General features: G+C 41.2%; 1 protein-coding gene across 2 annotated transcripts in view; it reads left to right on the top strand.

Moving 5' to 3' along the window:
* The window catches only part of GNPAT (glyceronephosphate O-acyltransferase), a 203,588-nt gene that overhangs the window by 81,268 nt on the left and 106,393 nt on the right, over window positions 1-15,927 (top strand). For both annotated transcript variants that reach the window (XM_053710828.1, XM_053710827.1), the window contains exon 9: window positions 9,311-9,534. In XM_053710828.1, coding sequence (XP_053566803.1) covers window positions 9,311-9,534 — 224 coding nt within the window. The remainder of the gene's footprint in view (window positions 1-9,310; window positions 9,535-15,927) is intronic.

Here is a 15,927-nt window from a genome sequence, read left to right as displayed (position 1 = left end):
TGCCAGGTCTTGAGCACTAAAGACAGATGGGGGGGGGAGGTGGAGCAGGTGGGTAGAGGAGAGAGTTAAAGGTGGTGAAGAGTCGTTTAGTGTTTGAGGAAAGAGTAGATATGAGAGAAGAGAAGTATTTTTGTTGGCTAAGTGAAGGACAGAAGTGTATGAACGAAGAATAAACTTATAGTGTATGAAGTCAGGTTCAGAGTGAGTTTTCCTCCAGACACGCTCAGCAGTACGGGTGCATTTTTGCAAATACCGTGTTTGCTGAGCATGCCAGGGCTGTAACTGGCGGTGTGATGTTTTGCGGAGCTGCGGAGGGGCAAGTGTATCTAATGCAGAGGAGAGAGTTTTGTTTTAGTGGGCTGTAGCGAGATCAGGGCAGGTTATAGTGGAAGTATGAGGGAGGAGATTTTGAACGATTTTTGAAAATTGGAATGGATCCACAGCATGTGCATTTCTACAGGTGTGGGATGTAGAAGTGGGTTTAGCAGTTGCATTAATATTATAGATGACCAGGTGATGGCCTGAAATGTAAAAAGGGCAACAGTTGGTGTCAGATATTGAGCAGAGGTAAGAAAATACCAGGTCGATGGAGTATACATCATGGTGAGTCAGGAATTGGGTGGATTGTGAGAGACCGAAGGAGGATGTGAGTGAAAGAAGTTTAGAGGCAACAGGGGCAGATGGGTTGTCAATGGGAATGTTGAAGTCCCCAAGAATTAGGGTTGGTATATTTGAAGAGAGAAAGTGAGGAAGCCAGGCGGCCAAAATGTCAAGGAAATGAGAGGTCGGTCCAGGAGGGCAATATATGACTGCCACTTTGAGGGAGAGGGGGGGAGAACAGGCGAATACAGTGGACTTCAAAGGAGGAGAAGGAGAGAGATGGTATTGGAGGTAGGTACTGATAAGTGCAGGAGGAGGAGAGCAGGATCCTAACACCGCCGCCACGTTTCTCACCTGGCCTAGGGGTATGGCTAAAGTGAAGACCACCATGTGTGAGAGCAGCAATGGAAACGGTGTCAGAAGGAGATAGCCAGGTTTCGGTAATTGCTAAAAGGGTGAAAGCATTTGATATAAACAGGTCATGAATGGCTGTAAGTTTGTTGCAGACAGAGCGAGAGTTCCATAGTGCGCGGTTGAAAGGAGTGTGTGCGTGTGGGATGCATTGGATGGAAATGAGGTTATGTGTGTTGCTTTTATTAAAGTTTCTATAAGGAGTGCGTGATTGGGTAATGGTGGGAATGAGGGTGGGCCCAGGATTTGGAGAGATGTTGCCTGATGCTAATAGCAGCAAGATGGAAAGTAAGAGTATGTGAGAATGAGATTTATAGCAGTGTGGGTATTTTTGTGAGGTGGTGCAGTTCATTGATATATATTTTAAAATAGAAAGTAGTTCATGAGAGCTAAGGTAAGGAGAGGAAAGGAGAGCGGGGCCTATATAAACTGCATGTGGAGAAGGGTAAGGTATGAGCATGTGAGAATGCCTGTGGAATAAGCATGAGACTGTTAAAAGGAAAAGCATTCCTGAAAACATAGCAGAATGTTAAGTGCAAAAGATTGTTTTTGAATGAAAATATTTAGCTTGCCTCAAATCTTCTTCAAATCTTGTTCAATTCTTGTCTAATTCTCAGTGCTGCCACTTAAAGGGACAGTATACACTCATTTTCATATAACTGCATGTAATAGACACTGCTATAAAGAATAATATGCACAGATACTGATATAAAAATCCAGTATAAAACTGTTTAAAAACTTACTTAGAAGCTGTCACTTTGGCTCTGTTGAAAAGGTAGCTGGAAAGCCCACTGCAAGTGGCAAATAAGACACTCCCCCCTCCCCCTTCTTTTGCATATGAAAAGACCCTTTACACAAACAGGAGCAAGCTGGAGTAGGTAGTCGAGCGTATTCACATAAAACTTTGGGGCTTGGTTAGGAGTCTGAAAATCAGAGCAATGTTATTTAAAAATAAGCAAAACTATACATTAATTAAAAAAAAAAACTTTATGGGCTATATAAATAGATTATCTACAAAACATTTATGCAAAGAAAAAATGAGTGTATAATGTCCCTTTAAAGTGAAGGTCCTTTTGATGAATTAGTGCTCGGTTTTTAATAAACCTATTAAAAACAAGGGCACTTTAATTCATCAAAATTGACGTTTCACTGTTTTATTTTTTTTTAAAACTTACCTTTTAATCCTGGCAGCCGCTCCAGCACTTCCTCCGCCCATCGCAAGCCATCTTCGTGGGTCCAAAATGACAAATCCGGTTTCCTCCAATCACAGCGTTGCATCAGGCCAAGATTCCCCCGGGGGGGGGGGGGGGAAGCTGTGATTGGAGGAAGCCTGATTCGTCATTTCTGATATCTGCAGAGGCTTCCGACGGACGGGAGTATCTCTGGAGCGGCAATCAGGATTAAAAGGTAAGTTTTTGAAGAAAACAGTGAAATGTCAATTTTTATGAATTAAAGTGCCCTTGTTTTTAATAGGTTTATTAAAAACCGGGCACTAATTCATAAAAATGGACCATCATTTTAAAGATGATCCAGCAAAAAGTGAGGTTTTAAAGGGACTTACTAGGAGTTAAAAACAGTGAAATAAATCCAGCAAAAAGTGAGGTTTTAAAGGGACATGCCAGGAGTTTAAAAACAGTGAAATAAATCCAGCAAAAAGTGAGGTTTTAAAGGGACATACCAGGAGTTAAAAACAGTGAAATAAATCCAGCAAAAAGTGAGGTTTTGAAGGGACATACCTGAAAGTAAATGAGAAATAGCAGGGTTAGATTCAGAAGATGTTAGGCTTAAATAAGTAGCAATCTGTGCAGTTGAAATTCTTGTCTAATTCTCAGTGCTGCCACTTAAAGATGGTCACTTAGACAGATGGGAGCTTAGATAGATGAAATACTCTGCAAACGCTCAGGCCCCAGCTTAAAATTGGACTTCTACCCCTTTCTGACACAGCTATAACTGTTTTGATAGGCATCTATATTTGGAAAGCCTTAAAGGGACAATAAAGCATTTTTATTTTGTGTATATCCACAATTAAAGGGGCTAGTCAAGTCAAAATTAAACTTTCATGATTTTCATAGAGCATGCAATTTAAATAACTTTCTAATTTACTTCTATTGTGTAATTTGCTTTGTTCTTGTGGTATGCTTTATTGAAATGCATACTTAGGTAGACACTACTTGGAGCTAGCTGCTGACTGGTGGCTAGACATATATTCCTCTTGCTACTAAATGTAAAATCTGAAAATTGTACGCTCTATCTGAATCATGAAAGAGAAAAATGTTGGGTTTATGTCCCTTTAAGGTCTATTTTATTAACTTTTTTTATGTTTATTTTAAAACATTTTTACTGTGAAGAAGAGGCATGTTATTTCTGCAGACACAAATTCACAGCTTTGAGAACTACAAAACCAATAATATGTGATAATATCTTCTAGACTGAAAAAAATGCCCAAAATAATCTGACAGAAACCTCTAAGAGAGCATGACATTGTGTATGTATGAATGGGATTAATTTACCAAAAAAATAAACATTACAGCCATGAATATACAGTCTTGTGCTACATGATTAAAAACAAATCCTTATTTCAGGATGAATATCCTTTGGATTATAATGCACCTTAATTAGAAACTATATTTAAATAGGATTTTTTTTAAATAAAATGCTTTCTTGATGAAAAATCTATTTAAATTAAAAAAAAATCTGATTTTAAATAAAAAAAAATCTGATTTTAAGAGGACAGTCAAGTCCAAAATAAACTTTCATGATTCAAATACAGCATGCAATTTTAAACAACTTTCCAATTTACTTTTACTGCCAATTTTGTTTTGTTTTCTTGGTATTCTTAGTTGAAATCTAAACCTAGGTAACTTCATATGCTAATTTCTTAGACCTTGAAGGTCGCCTCTAATCTGAATGCATTTTGACAGTTTTTCACCACTAGAGGGCGTTAGTTTGTGTCATATAGATAACATTGAGCTCACGCACCTGAATTTACCTAGGAGTCTGCACTGATTGGCTAAGATGCAAGTCTGTCGAAATAACTAAAATAAGGTGGCAGTTTGCAGAGGCATATATATAAGGTAATTACAGAGGTAAAACCAGTATTATTATAACTGTATTGGTTATGCAAAACTGGGGAATGGGTAATAAAGGGATTATCTATCTTTTTAAACAACAAAAAATTTGGTGTTGACTGTCCCTTTAAATAATTTTTTTTTTTTTTTTTACTTTTTTAAAATCATTGATTTGTATTTTCCCTGGCTTAAACTATTGACATCCCTTTTTTACTTTGGGATAAAATGGAGGAGATTCTCCTAAAGAATCAACCATATCTTTGTGGATTTGTGTTGGAATTAGGTTTTTCATCTAGTATTTTATGGCTGCATGATATTCACTCAATTTGTTCCATTTTCTTAAGTTTTTCAACGGCCCACTAAAATTGTCCTGTAAATAAGAAAAGGATAATGTTAAGCACTTGGATTTGTAATATATACACTCAAAACAACATACATCAATGTACTTTTACTGAAGGAATATAGACACAGAGCTTCACAGTTTGTATTAGGATAGGACTTTGTTTTCTATAACCACAGGAATCTGTCGTTGACAATGTTGAAGATCCTAAAACGCTATTAACGGGACAAGATTGAGTTACATCTGCAGCTTTTATACAAGCCATTCAACATGAGATTGTGCCTGCCAAGAACTTTGGTTGGTTTTGCGTTGTTTTTTTGGTAATGAGAAGGCTGCAGCTATTCACCACGTTTCTGAAATTCCTGGCATTGAAGAGGTTAATCAGTTAGCTGTTAAGGGTAATATTTGCTGTAGTGTAGGGATTACCCTCCCACCTGACATCTCTCTGATCCCTCCCAAACAGCTCTCTTCCCTCCCCTTTCCACTTGTCACCACCATCTGCCAGTATGTAGGTTAGGGCTTTTCTTTTTTTATGATTTATTTATTTATTTATTTCTTCTACAAGATACAAGAGTCCACGGATTTCATCCTTACTTGTGGGATATTATCCTCCTGCTAACAGGAAGTGGCAAAGAGCACTACAGCAGAGCTGTATATATAGCTCCTCCCTTCCCTCCACCCCCAGTCATTCTCTTTGCCTGTGTTTATACTAGGAAGAGGTAAAGTGAGGTGTTAGTGTTAGTTTCTTCAATCAAGAAGTTTTTTATTTTAAATGGTACCGGTGAATACTGTTTCCCTCAGGGGGATATGGAAGAAGATTTCTGCCCTGAGGTTTATGATCTTAGCAGCTGTAAATAAGATCCATGTTGGTTACCACAGATCTGAAGGTAATACAGGAGACATCTTCAGTGTGGAGACCGGTTCATGCTACAAGCAGCATTGAGGTATGTGCAGCCCTTTATTCTGAGGTGACTTGGTATATCAGAAACGGCTGAAATGTAGACCTATCATCAAGGGGGGTGTTACTGAAACCTATGCATTATTTTATATTATTTAGTTGACATTTTTTGGGCAAGGAGTTTATAATGACAGTGCTGAAATGCTCATTATAAAAGACACTGGAGATATATTTTGCGGTTTGATGTGTAGTTTTACATTTTGACCGTAGTGTATACTAGGGGTAAACATTTCCACATGGCTTGTATTGTAACCGCTCCTCCATGCGGTTGTTTGGGCCTACTCGGTCATCGGTCCTAATGGGCGGGGCTTATTTTCGAGCACTCAGACGCGCTCTGTATTCTGGCTAGGAAGCAGCAGGCATTAGCTCCGGTGGAGCTTAAGCAGAGTTTTTCCTCTCCGGATTGTTGTCGAGTCTTCTCAAAGTACCCTGGGGGCAGGTATGCGCCGCAGCAGAGCTGTGGCGAGGTGCAGAGGGTATTTTTTGCTGACTTTAATATAAATGTGGCTATAAATACATTTTAGAAGTTAATCCCCCCCTTACTACTTGGGGTGCAATAATTTTTGGAAACTTTATTTAGGATTGGGTTAATTTTGGAAGTAAACTAACGGTTTACAACAGCTTTGAAAAAATTGTTCACTTTTTTATTTTTTAAAGACACAGTACACGTTTTCAAAGAATTGTTTAAAGCATTTAATAAAGTGTTTAAATGAATATTGGTGGTTTTTACAAGTCTGTTCAGCATGTCTGACATTGAGGAATCTCAGTGTTCTATGTGTTTTAGATGCCATTGTGGAACCCCCTCTTACATTGTGTACCTCTTGTACTGAAAGGGCCCTACATTGTAAAGAGCATATTCTGAGTAAAGATAGTGTGTCTAAAGATGATTCTCAGTCTGAAGAGAATCAGGATATGCCATTCAATTCTGGGGTGCAGTCTGGAATTCCCTGAAGGCTCAGGGTGTTTGGACTCAGGTGGAGTCTCTACTTCCAATCAATATTCTGGAACTGATAGCAATATTCAATGCACTTCAGGCGTGGCCTCAGTTGGCTTCAGCCAAATTCATCAAATTCCAGTTGGACAGCATCACGGCTGTGGCATATATCAATCATCAAGGGGGAACAAGGAGTTCCTACGCGATGATAGAAGTATCCAAGATAATCCGATGGGCAGAGGCCCACTCTTGTTATCCGTCTGCAATTTACATCCCAGGAGTAGAAAACTGGGAAGCGGATTTTCTAAGTCGTCAGACTTTTCATCCGGGGGAGTGGGAACTCCATCCGGAGAAGTTTGCCTCATTGATTCGCCAATGGGGCAGACTGGAACTGGATCTGATGGCGTCTCGTCAGAATGCCAAACTTCCACGTTATAGATCCAGGTCAAGCGATCCCCAGGCCGAACTGATAGATGCCCTGGCAGTGCCTTGGTCGTTCAGCCTAGCTTATGTGTTTCCACCATTTCCTCTCCTTCCACGCGTGATTGCTCGAATCAAACACTAGAGAGCTTCATTAATCCTGATAGCGCCTGCGTGGCCACGCAGGACTTGGTATGCGGATCTAGTGGACATATCCTCTCTGCCACCGTGGAAACTTCCTTTGATACAGGACCTTCTCATTCAAGGTCCTTTCCAACATCCAAATCTAATTTCTCTGCAGCTGACTGCTTGGAGATTGAACGTTTGATTCTATCTAAGCGAGAATTTTCTGATTCAGTCATCGATACTTTGATACAGGCTCGAAAGCCTGTCACTAGAAAAATCTATCATAAGATATGGCGTAAATATCTTTATTGGTGTGAATCAAAAGGTTACTTATGGAGTAAAATTAGGATTCCCAGGATTCTGTCTTTTCTCCAAGAAGGATTGGAGAAAGGGTTATCAGCAAGTTCCTTAAAGGGACAAATGTCAATTTTGCTTCATAAATGTTTGGCAGACGTGCCAGATGCTCAGTCTTTTTGTCAGGCTCTAACTAGAATTAAGCCTGTATTTAGACCAATTACCCCTCCCTGGAGTTTGAATTTAGTTCTTAGAGTTATTCAAGGGGTTCCGTTTGAACCCATGCATTCCATAGATATTAAGTTGTTATCTTGGAAAGTTCTGTTTTAAGTTGCTATTTCTTCTGCTCAAAGAGTTTCTGAGCTTTCAGCGTTACAATGTGACTCGCCTTATCTTATATTTCATTCTGATAAGGTGGTTTTACGTACCAAACCTGGATTTCTTCCTAAGGTTGTTTCAAATAAGAATATTAATCAGGAATTGTTTGTTCCTTCCTTGTGTCCTAATCCTTTTTCTAAGAAGGAGCGTCTGTTACATAACTTGGACGTGGTCCGTGCCTTGAAGTTTTACTTGCAGGCGACTAAGGATTTCCGTGAATCATCTTCATTATTTATTGTTTATTCTGGAAAGCGTAGGGGTCAGAAAGCTACGGCTACCTCTCTTTCTTTTTGGCTGAGGAGTATCATCCGCCTGGCATATGAGACTGCTGGACAGCAGCCTCCTGAAAGAATTACGGCTCATTCTACTAGGGCTGTGGCTTCCACATGGGCCTTTAAAAACGATGCATCTGTTGAACAGATTTGTAAGGCTGCGACTTGGTCGTCCCTTCATACTTTTTCCAAATTTTCCAAATTTGATACTTTTGCTTCTTCTGAGGCTGTTTTTTGGGAGAAAAGTTCTTCAAGCAGTGGTGCTTTCCGTTTAGGTCTCTGTCTTGTCCCTCCCTTTCATCCGTGTCCTGTAGGTATGGTATTGTATCCCACAAGTAAGGATGAAATCCGTGGACTCGTCGTATCTTGTAGAAGAAAAGGAAATTTATGCTTACCTGATAAATTGATTTCTTCTACGATATGACTAGTCCACAGCCCTCCCTGTCATTTTAAGACAGATTATATTTATTATTTGCAACTTCAGTCACCTCTGCACCTTTTAGCCTTTCCTTTCTCTTCCTAAAACCTTTGGTCGAATGACTGGGGTTGGAGGGAAGGGAGGAGCTATATATACAGCTCTGCTGTATTGCTCTTTGCCACTTCCTGTTAGCAGGAGGATAATATCCCACAAGTAAGGATAAAATCCGTGGACTCGTCGTATCGTAGAAGAAATCAATTTATCAGGTAAGCATACATTTCCTTTTTGTGTAGTGTAGGGATCGCTCCTCACCTTCCCACTTCCCTGATCCTTCCAAAACGGCTCTCTTCTTGTCCCGCTCCCACTGATCACCACCAATTTTGATACTGGTAGCTAGTCTGCCAGTAACAAGTTTAGGGAATTTTTAAAAAAATTATTTATTTTTTCTGTAATGTAGGAATCACCCCTCACTTTACCCATCTTCCCCTCAAAGGGATCATCTATTTTTTATTTTTATGTATTGTAGGGACCCATTTCCCCCCTCAAACAAATTACACAATTTCTGTAGTTTAAGGACTCATCCCTCCCCCTCCACTCGCCTCCTCCTTCCCTCCCACTGGCTCCACCGCAACATTGATACACACAGTGATACTTCATGTGTCACTCCCTGTATTGATCAGCAATCTGGCTTCATATTGTATGGGAGCTTGATCAGTGCTCCCATATCATATGAAGGCCGATGCTTCAAAGCTGACAGCAGGGATCGCAACATGTGCCATTGTATTGAACTTAGGTGTTTATATTCACACCATACACTGGGCAAAGTACTGTGTGACGTAGTACCTACATTCAAGAGGTGCAAGGGGTTAAACATTGGTGTGTTTAAATGTGAAATTGGGCAATCTACAATTTGTGTAGGGAAGGAAAAAATTGATAGAGGAGAGCCACTTTCTTCCTTTATCTCCACAGCATGTAAATTACTGAAGGTGGTTGTAACTTCTGGAAAATCTTATTAAAGCTGTTTATCTTAAATCATTCTTCACTTTGTGCACACAGTTTGGGAACAAGGTTATAATTGAATATTTTTTTAGGCATCTTCCCCAGCGACCTACAGAGGATATGCAGTCTTTCGTTTCTGATGTGGCCTATAAAGTAGAACTTCACCAAATAGCCAACATGGTACTGAGTCCTGGAGTCTTGATAGCAGCCATTTTGTTGCAGAATTTGTCAGGGATTTCCTATAATGTTTTAGTCGAAAAGACCCTTTGGTTGAAAGATTTAATAGGAGCATTTGGAGGATGTCTTGACTGGCCAGGTAGGTAAATAAATCCTTATTGTTTTGTACTAACTTGTTTTAACCTTTTCACTGTTGAATCATTTCTCAAAAAGTCTTCATAAACTATGCAAAAAAGTGTGTTTTGGGGTCATCTGTAGAAGGACTGAGTCTCATGCTGCCCTCTGCACCAGTATTTACAAACCCAGAGAAAAAAACTGAAAAAGCGTCAGATGGTTTTTGTGGTCCCAGCAAAAATAAGTGTGTTTTGGAACTTGTGGTTGATGAAAAGATTCAAATGAGCCCTCTGAAGGGGATATCAGCAGATAGAGGATACCCTACAATATTACCTAAACCTGGCCCTGCGGCACTGAACGTTTTTAGGAAATATATTTTAGTGTGTTAAATATCCATGAAATGTGCGGCCCCTAAGGTCCTGATCTGCTGCCCCCATGTATTTGAAAGTTGTCCCTCACCAATCTATAGTGTACATGAATACATTAGTATGGTAGCTATATTTCTTCTACAAGACATGACGAGTCCACGGATTTCATCCTTACTTGTGGGATATAAACCTCCTGCTAACAGGAAGTGGCAAAGAGCTCCTCCCTTCCCTCCACCTCCAGTCATTCTCTTTGCCTGTGTTAGTGATAGGAAGAGGTAAAGTGAGGTGTTAGTTTAGATTCTTCAATCAAGAAGTTTTTTATTTTAAAATGGTGCCAGTGAGTGCTATTTTTCTCAGGGAGAAATAGTCAGTCTATTACTTCCCAAGAGGAGTGGAGACATTTTATTTTTCTGCCCTGATGTTGGTAATCTTAGCAAACGTTATCTAAGATCCATGATGGTTCCCACAGCACAGCTGAAGGTAGTGCAAGAGAAATCTTCAGTGTGGAGAACGGTGTCATGCTACAAGCAGCATTGAGGTATATTCAGTCTTTTGTTTCTGGGGAGACTTGTTATATCAGAACTGGCTGACATTTTTCCCTATATGGGGAGGGGTAAGCAGTATGCACTATATGAAAGGATTTGGTGTACCTAGAATCCCTTTATACTATTGCCAAAGTATGTAAAAATATCTTTGACTTATTCAAGGGCTGGACGCTGGGAGCTGCGTTTTTTTACTTAAGGACTGTTAAATCTCTGACCTGAGGGAAGAGTACAGTGTTAAAATGTTTTTCAGTGTATATAAGAGGGCACATGGCTAAAAATTTTCAGTCGACATGTTTGTGTTACTTGCGACCCATGCGGGTCTTTTTCAGATTAGAGTTACGCCCACGGTGGCCTATTTTCGCACGCTCAGGACGCGCAGTTTCATCCGGATCGCATAAGAGGCAGCATCTGGGGCTCCAGTGGGGCCTAAATTGTATCGACCTTAGAAGGGTCTCTAAGACTATCTGACAACAGCTGTGTATTCCGGGGGCAGGTAGGCGCCACAGCAGAGCTGTGGCGTGGTGCAGGGGCCAAATTAAGTTAATAAATAGCTAATTGTTAAAATCGATATTTTATTGTGTATTACATATCTCAGCAAGTGGATGCAATACTGATATAGTATTTTGGGCACAGTAAATTAATATTATTGCCACAAACACGTTTTTTTTGAACATATCAGAAAAATAGTTGTGCTTTTAAAATTAAAAGGTGCAGTACAGTTTTTGTTACATTATCTTTTTACATATAATTTGAACTCAGAGCTCAATATTTTAAGTAAAGAACGACTATTGTTATTATTGCTAGTCTGTTTAACATGTCTGACACTGAGGAAGAAACTCCTTGTTCTATGTGTTTAGATGCCACTGTGGAACCCCCTCTGACTTTTTGTCCCTTGTGTACTGAGAGGGCCTTACAATGTAAAGCACAGATTTTATGTAAAGAAAATGTGTCTAAGGATGATTCTCAGTCTGAGGAGAATCAGGGTATACCGCTAACTTCTCCCCAAGCGTCACAACCTTTAACGCCCACCCAAGCGACGCCTGGTTCTTCAACCGCATCTAATTCCTTTACTCTGCAGGATATGGCTGCAGTTATGTCAACTACCCATACAGAGGTATTATCTAAGTTGCCAGTGTTACAGGGTAAACGCAGAAGGACAGAAGTCAATGTGAATACTGAGTCCTCTGATGCTTTATTAGCTATTTCCGATGTACCCTGACAGGGATCTGATTTTGGGGGCAGGGAACTCCCTTCTGAGGGGGAACTTTCCGATTCGGGAAGTGCGTTACCTCAGACAGACTCGGACGTCATGTCCTTTAGATTTAAGCTTGAACACCTCCGCCTGTTACTTCGGGAGGTTTTAGCGACTCTGGATGACTGTGACTCTATTGTAGTACCACCAGAGAAATTGTGTAAAATGGACAAATACACTGATGTTTTTCCGGTTCCTAAGAGAATCTCGGAGATTATTAAGAGGGAATGGGACAGAACGGGTATCCCGTTCTCACTCTCTCCTAATTTCAAGAAGATGTATCCCATATCTGACACTGTTCGGGACTCTTGGCAAACAGTCCCTAAGGTGGAAGGAGCCATATCTACCCTGGCGAAGCGTACAACTATTCCTATTGAGGACAGTTGTGCTTTTAAAGACCCTATGGATAAGAAATTGGAGGGTCTTCTAAAGAAATTGTTTATTCATCAGGGTTTCCTCTTACAACCAAGGGCCTGCATTGTACCAGTTACCACTGCGGCGGCTTTCTGGTTTGATGCTTTAGAAGAGTCTCTTAAGACTGAGACTCCTTTAGAGGATATTTTAGATAGAATTAAGGCTCTTAAGCTGGCTAATTCTTTTATTACAGATGCCACCTTTCAGGTTGCCAAATTTGCGGCTAAGAATGCCGGATTTGCTATTTTAGAGCGTTATGGTTAAAATCTTGGTCTGCTGATGTGTCATCTAAGTCAAAGCTTTTGGCTATTCCTTTCAAGGGGAAAACCCTTTTTGGGCCTGACTTGAAAGAGATCATTTCTGACATTACGGGAGGTAAGGGTCATCTCCTACCTCAGGATAGATCTACTAAACTGAGGGGTAAACAAAATAATTTTCGTTCCTTTCGGAACTTTAAAGGAGTCCCCTGTTCTTCCTTGTCTTCCGCCAAGTAGGAAGGGAATTTTGCTCAGACCAATTCCGTCTGGAGACCCAACCAGACTTGGAACAAGTGTAAACAACCCAAGAAGCCCGCTGCTGCTACCAAAACAGCATGAAGGGGCGGCCCCCGATTCGGGACCGGATCTCGTAGGGGCAGACTCTCTCTCTTTGCCCAGGCTTGGGTAAGAGATGTTCAGGATCCTTGGACACTAGAAATCGTGTCCCAAGGGTATCAGCTGGAATTCAAAAGTTCTCTCCCAAGGGGGAGGTTTCTTCTTTCACTATTGTCTGCAGACCAGACAAAAAGAGAGGCGTTCTTACGTTGTGTAAAAGACCTCTCTACTATGGGAGTAATTCGTCCCGTTCCAAGACTGGAACAGGGACAAGGGTTTTACTCAAATCTTTTCGTGGTTCCCAAAAAAGAGGGCACGTTTCGACCCATTTTAGACCTAAAGAGTCTTAACAAGTTTCTCAGAGTCCCATCCTTCAAAATGGAGACTATTCGAACAATTCTGCCATTGATCCAGGAGGGTCAATATATGACTACCGTGGACTTAAAGGATGCATACCTTCATATTCCTATCCACAAGGATCATCATCAGTTCCTAAGGTTTGCCTTCCTGGACAAACATTTTCAGTTCGTGGCTCTTCCCTTCGGGTTGGCCACAGCACCCAGGATCTTCACGAAGGTTCTAGGGTCCCTTCTGGCGGTTCTCAGGCCGCGGGGTATTGCAGTGGCGCCTTATCTGGACGATATCCTGATCCAGGCGTCGTCTTACCATCTGACAAAGTCTCTTACAGACATGGTTCTGTCCTTTCTGAGGACTCATGGGTGGAAGGTGAATCTAGAAAAGAGTTTATTAATTCCACAGACCAAGGTTCCCTTCCTGGGAACTCAAATAGATTCCATATCCATGAAAATTTTCTTGACAGAGGTCAGAAAGTTAAAGATTTTGAATACATGCTGAGCCCTTCAGTCCAATCCTCGGCCATCAGTGGGCCAGTGCATGGAGGTAATTGGATTGATGGTGGCGGCAATGGACATCATTCAGTTTGCTCGTTTTCATCACAGGCCACTACAGCTGAGCATGCTCAGACAGTGGAATGGAGATTATGCAAATTTGTCTCCTCAGATAGATCTGGATTAGGAGACGAGAGACTCTCTTCTTTGGTGGTTGTCTCAGGATCATCTGTCCCAAGGGACGTGTTTTCGCAGACCCTCATGGGTGACGATGGACGACAGCCTTCTAGGTTGGGGAGCAGTCTGGAATTCCCTGAAGGCTAAGGGTGTGTGTACTCTCTTCTTCCAATCAATATTCTAGAATTGGGAGTAATTTTCAATGCGCTTCAGGCTTGGCCTCAGTTGGCTTCGGCCAAATTCATTCGCTTTCAGTCGGACAACATCACGACTGTGGCTTACATCAATCATCAGGGAGGAACAAGGAGTTCCTTAGCGAAGACAGAAGTATCCAAGATAATTCGGTGGGCGGAGGCCCACTCTTGATATCTGTCAGCAATCTTCATCCCAGGAGTGGACAACTGGGAAGTGGACTTTTTAAGCAGACAGACGTTTCATCCGGGGGAGTGGGAACTCCATCCGGAGGTCTTTGACACTCTGATCCTCAGATGGGGCAGACCGGAGTTGGATCTGATGGCATCTCGTCAGAATGCCAAGCTTCCAAGATACGCATCCAGGTCAAGGGATCCTCAGGCTGAACTGATAGATGCCTTGGCAGTGCCTTGGTCATTCAACCATTCAACCTAGCTTATGTGTTTCCACCGTTTGCTCTCCTGCCTCGGGTGATTGCTCGGATCAAACAGGAGAGGGCTTCAGTAATTCTAATCGCGCCTGCGTGGCCTCGCAGGACTTGGTATGCCAATCTAGTGGACATGTCCTCTCTGCCGCCGTGGAAGCTTCCATTGAGGCAGGATCTTCTCATTCAGGGACCCTTCCAACACCCAAATCTGACTGCTTGGAGATTGAACACTTGATTTTATCTAAGCAGGGGTTCTCTGATTCGGTCATTGATACTTTGATTCAGGCACGTAAGCCTGTCACTAGAAAGATCTATCATAAGATATGGCGTAAATATCTTTTTTGGTGTGAATCCAAGGGCTACTCATGGAGTAGAGTTAGGATTCCCAGGATTCTGTCTTTTCTCCAAGAAGGTTTGGAGAAAGGGTTATCAGCGAGTTCCTTAAAGGGACAAATCTCTGCTTTGTCAATTTTGCTATACAAACGTTTTGCAGATGTCCTAGACGTTCAGTCTTTTTGTCAGGCTCTAACCAGAATTAAGCCTGTGTTTAGCCCAATTGCTCCACCCTGGAGTTTGAATTTAGTTCTTAATGTTCTTCAAGGGGTTCCGTTTGAACCCATGCTTTCCATAGATATTAAGTTGTTATCTTGGAAAGTGTTATTTTTGGTTGCTATTTCTTCTGCTCGTAGAGTTTCGGAGCTTTCAGCATTACAATGTGATTCGCCTTATTTTATCTTCCATTCTGATAAGGTGGTTTTACGTACCAAACCTGGTTTCCTTCCTAAGGTTGTTTCTAATAAGAATATTAATCAGGAAATTGTTGTTCCTTCATTATGTCCTAACCCTTCTACTAAGAAGGAGCGTATGTTGTATAACTTGGACGTGGTCTGTGCCCTGAAGTTTTACTTGCAGGCAACCTTTGATTTCTGTCAATCTTCTTCATTATTCATTGTCTTTTCTGTAAAGCATAGGGGTCAGAAAGCTACGGCTACCTCTCTTTCTTTTTGGCTGAAGAGTATCATCCGTCTGCCGTATGAGACTGCTGGACAGCAGCCTCCTGAAAGAATTACGGCTCATTCTACTAGGGCTGTGGCTTCCTCATGGGCATTTAAAAATGATTCTTCTGTTGAAAAGATTTGCAAGGCTGCAACTTGGTCGTCTCTTCATACTTTTTCAAAATTTTACAAATTTGATACTTTTGCTTCTTCTGAGGCTGGTTTTGGGAGAAAGGTTCTTCAAGCACTGTGGTGCCTTCCGTTTAGGTTCCTGTCTTGTCCCTCCCTTTCATCCGTGTCCTGTAGGTATGGTATTGTATTCCACAAGTAAGGATGAAATCCGTGAACTCGTCATATCTTTAGAAGAAAAGGAAATTTATGCTTACCTGATAAATTTATTTCTTCTACGATATGATGAGTCCACGCCCCCCCTGTAATTTTTAAGACAGGTATATATTATATTTTTGCTAAACTTTAGTCACCTCTGCACCTTTGGCTTTTCCTTTCTCTTTCTAACTCCGGTTGAATGACTGGAGGTGGAGGGAAGGGAGGAGCTATATATACAGTTCTGCTGTGGTGCTCTTTGCCATTTCCTGTTAGCAGGAGG

This window comes from Bombina bombina, chromosome 4 (assembly GCF_027579735.1).
Source record: "Bombina bombina isolate aBomBom1 chromosome 4, aBomBom1.pri, whole genome shotgun sequence".
In the NCBI taxonomy this organism is placed as follows: Eukaryota; Metazoa; Chordata; class Amphibia; order Anura; family Bombinatoridae; genus Bombina; species Bombina bombina.
This window is presented reverse-complemented; position numbering and strand designations above follow the sequence as displayed.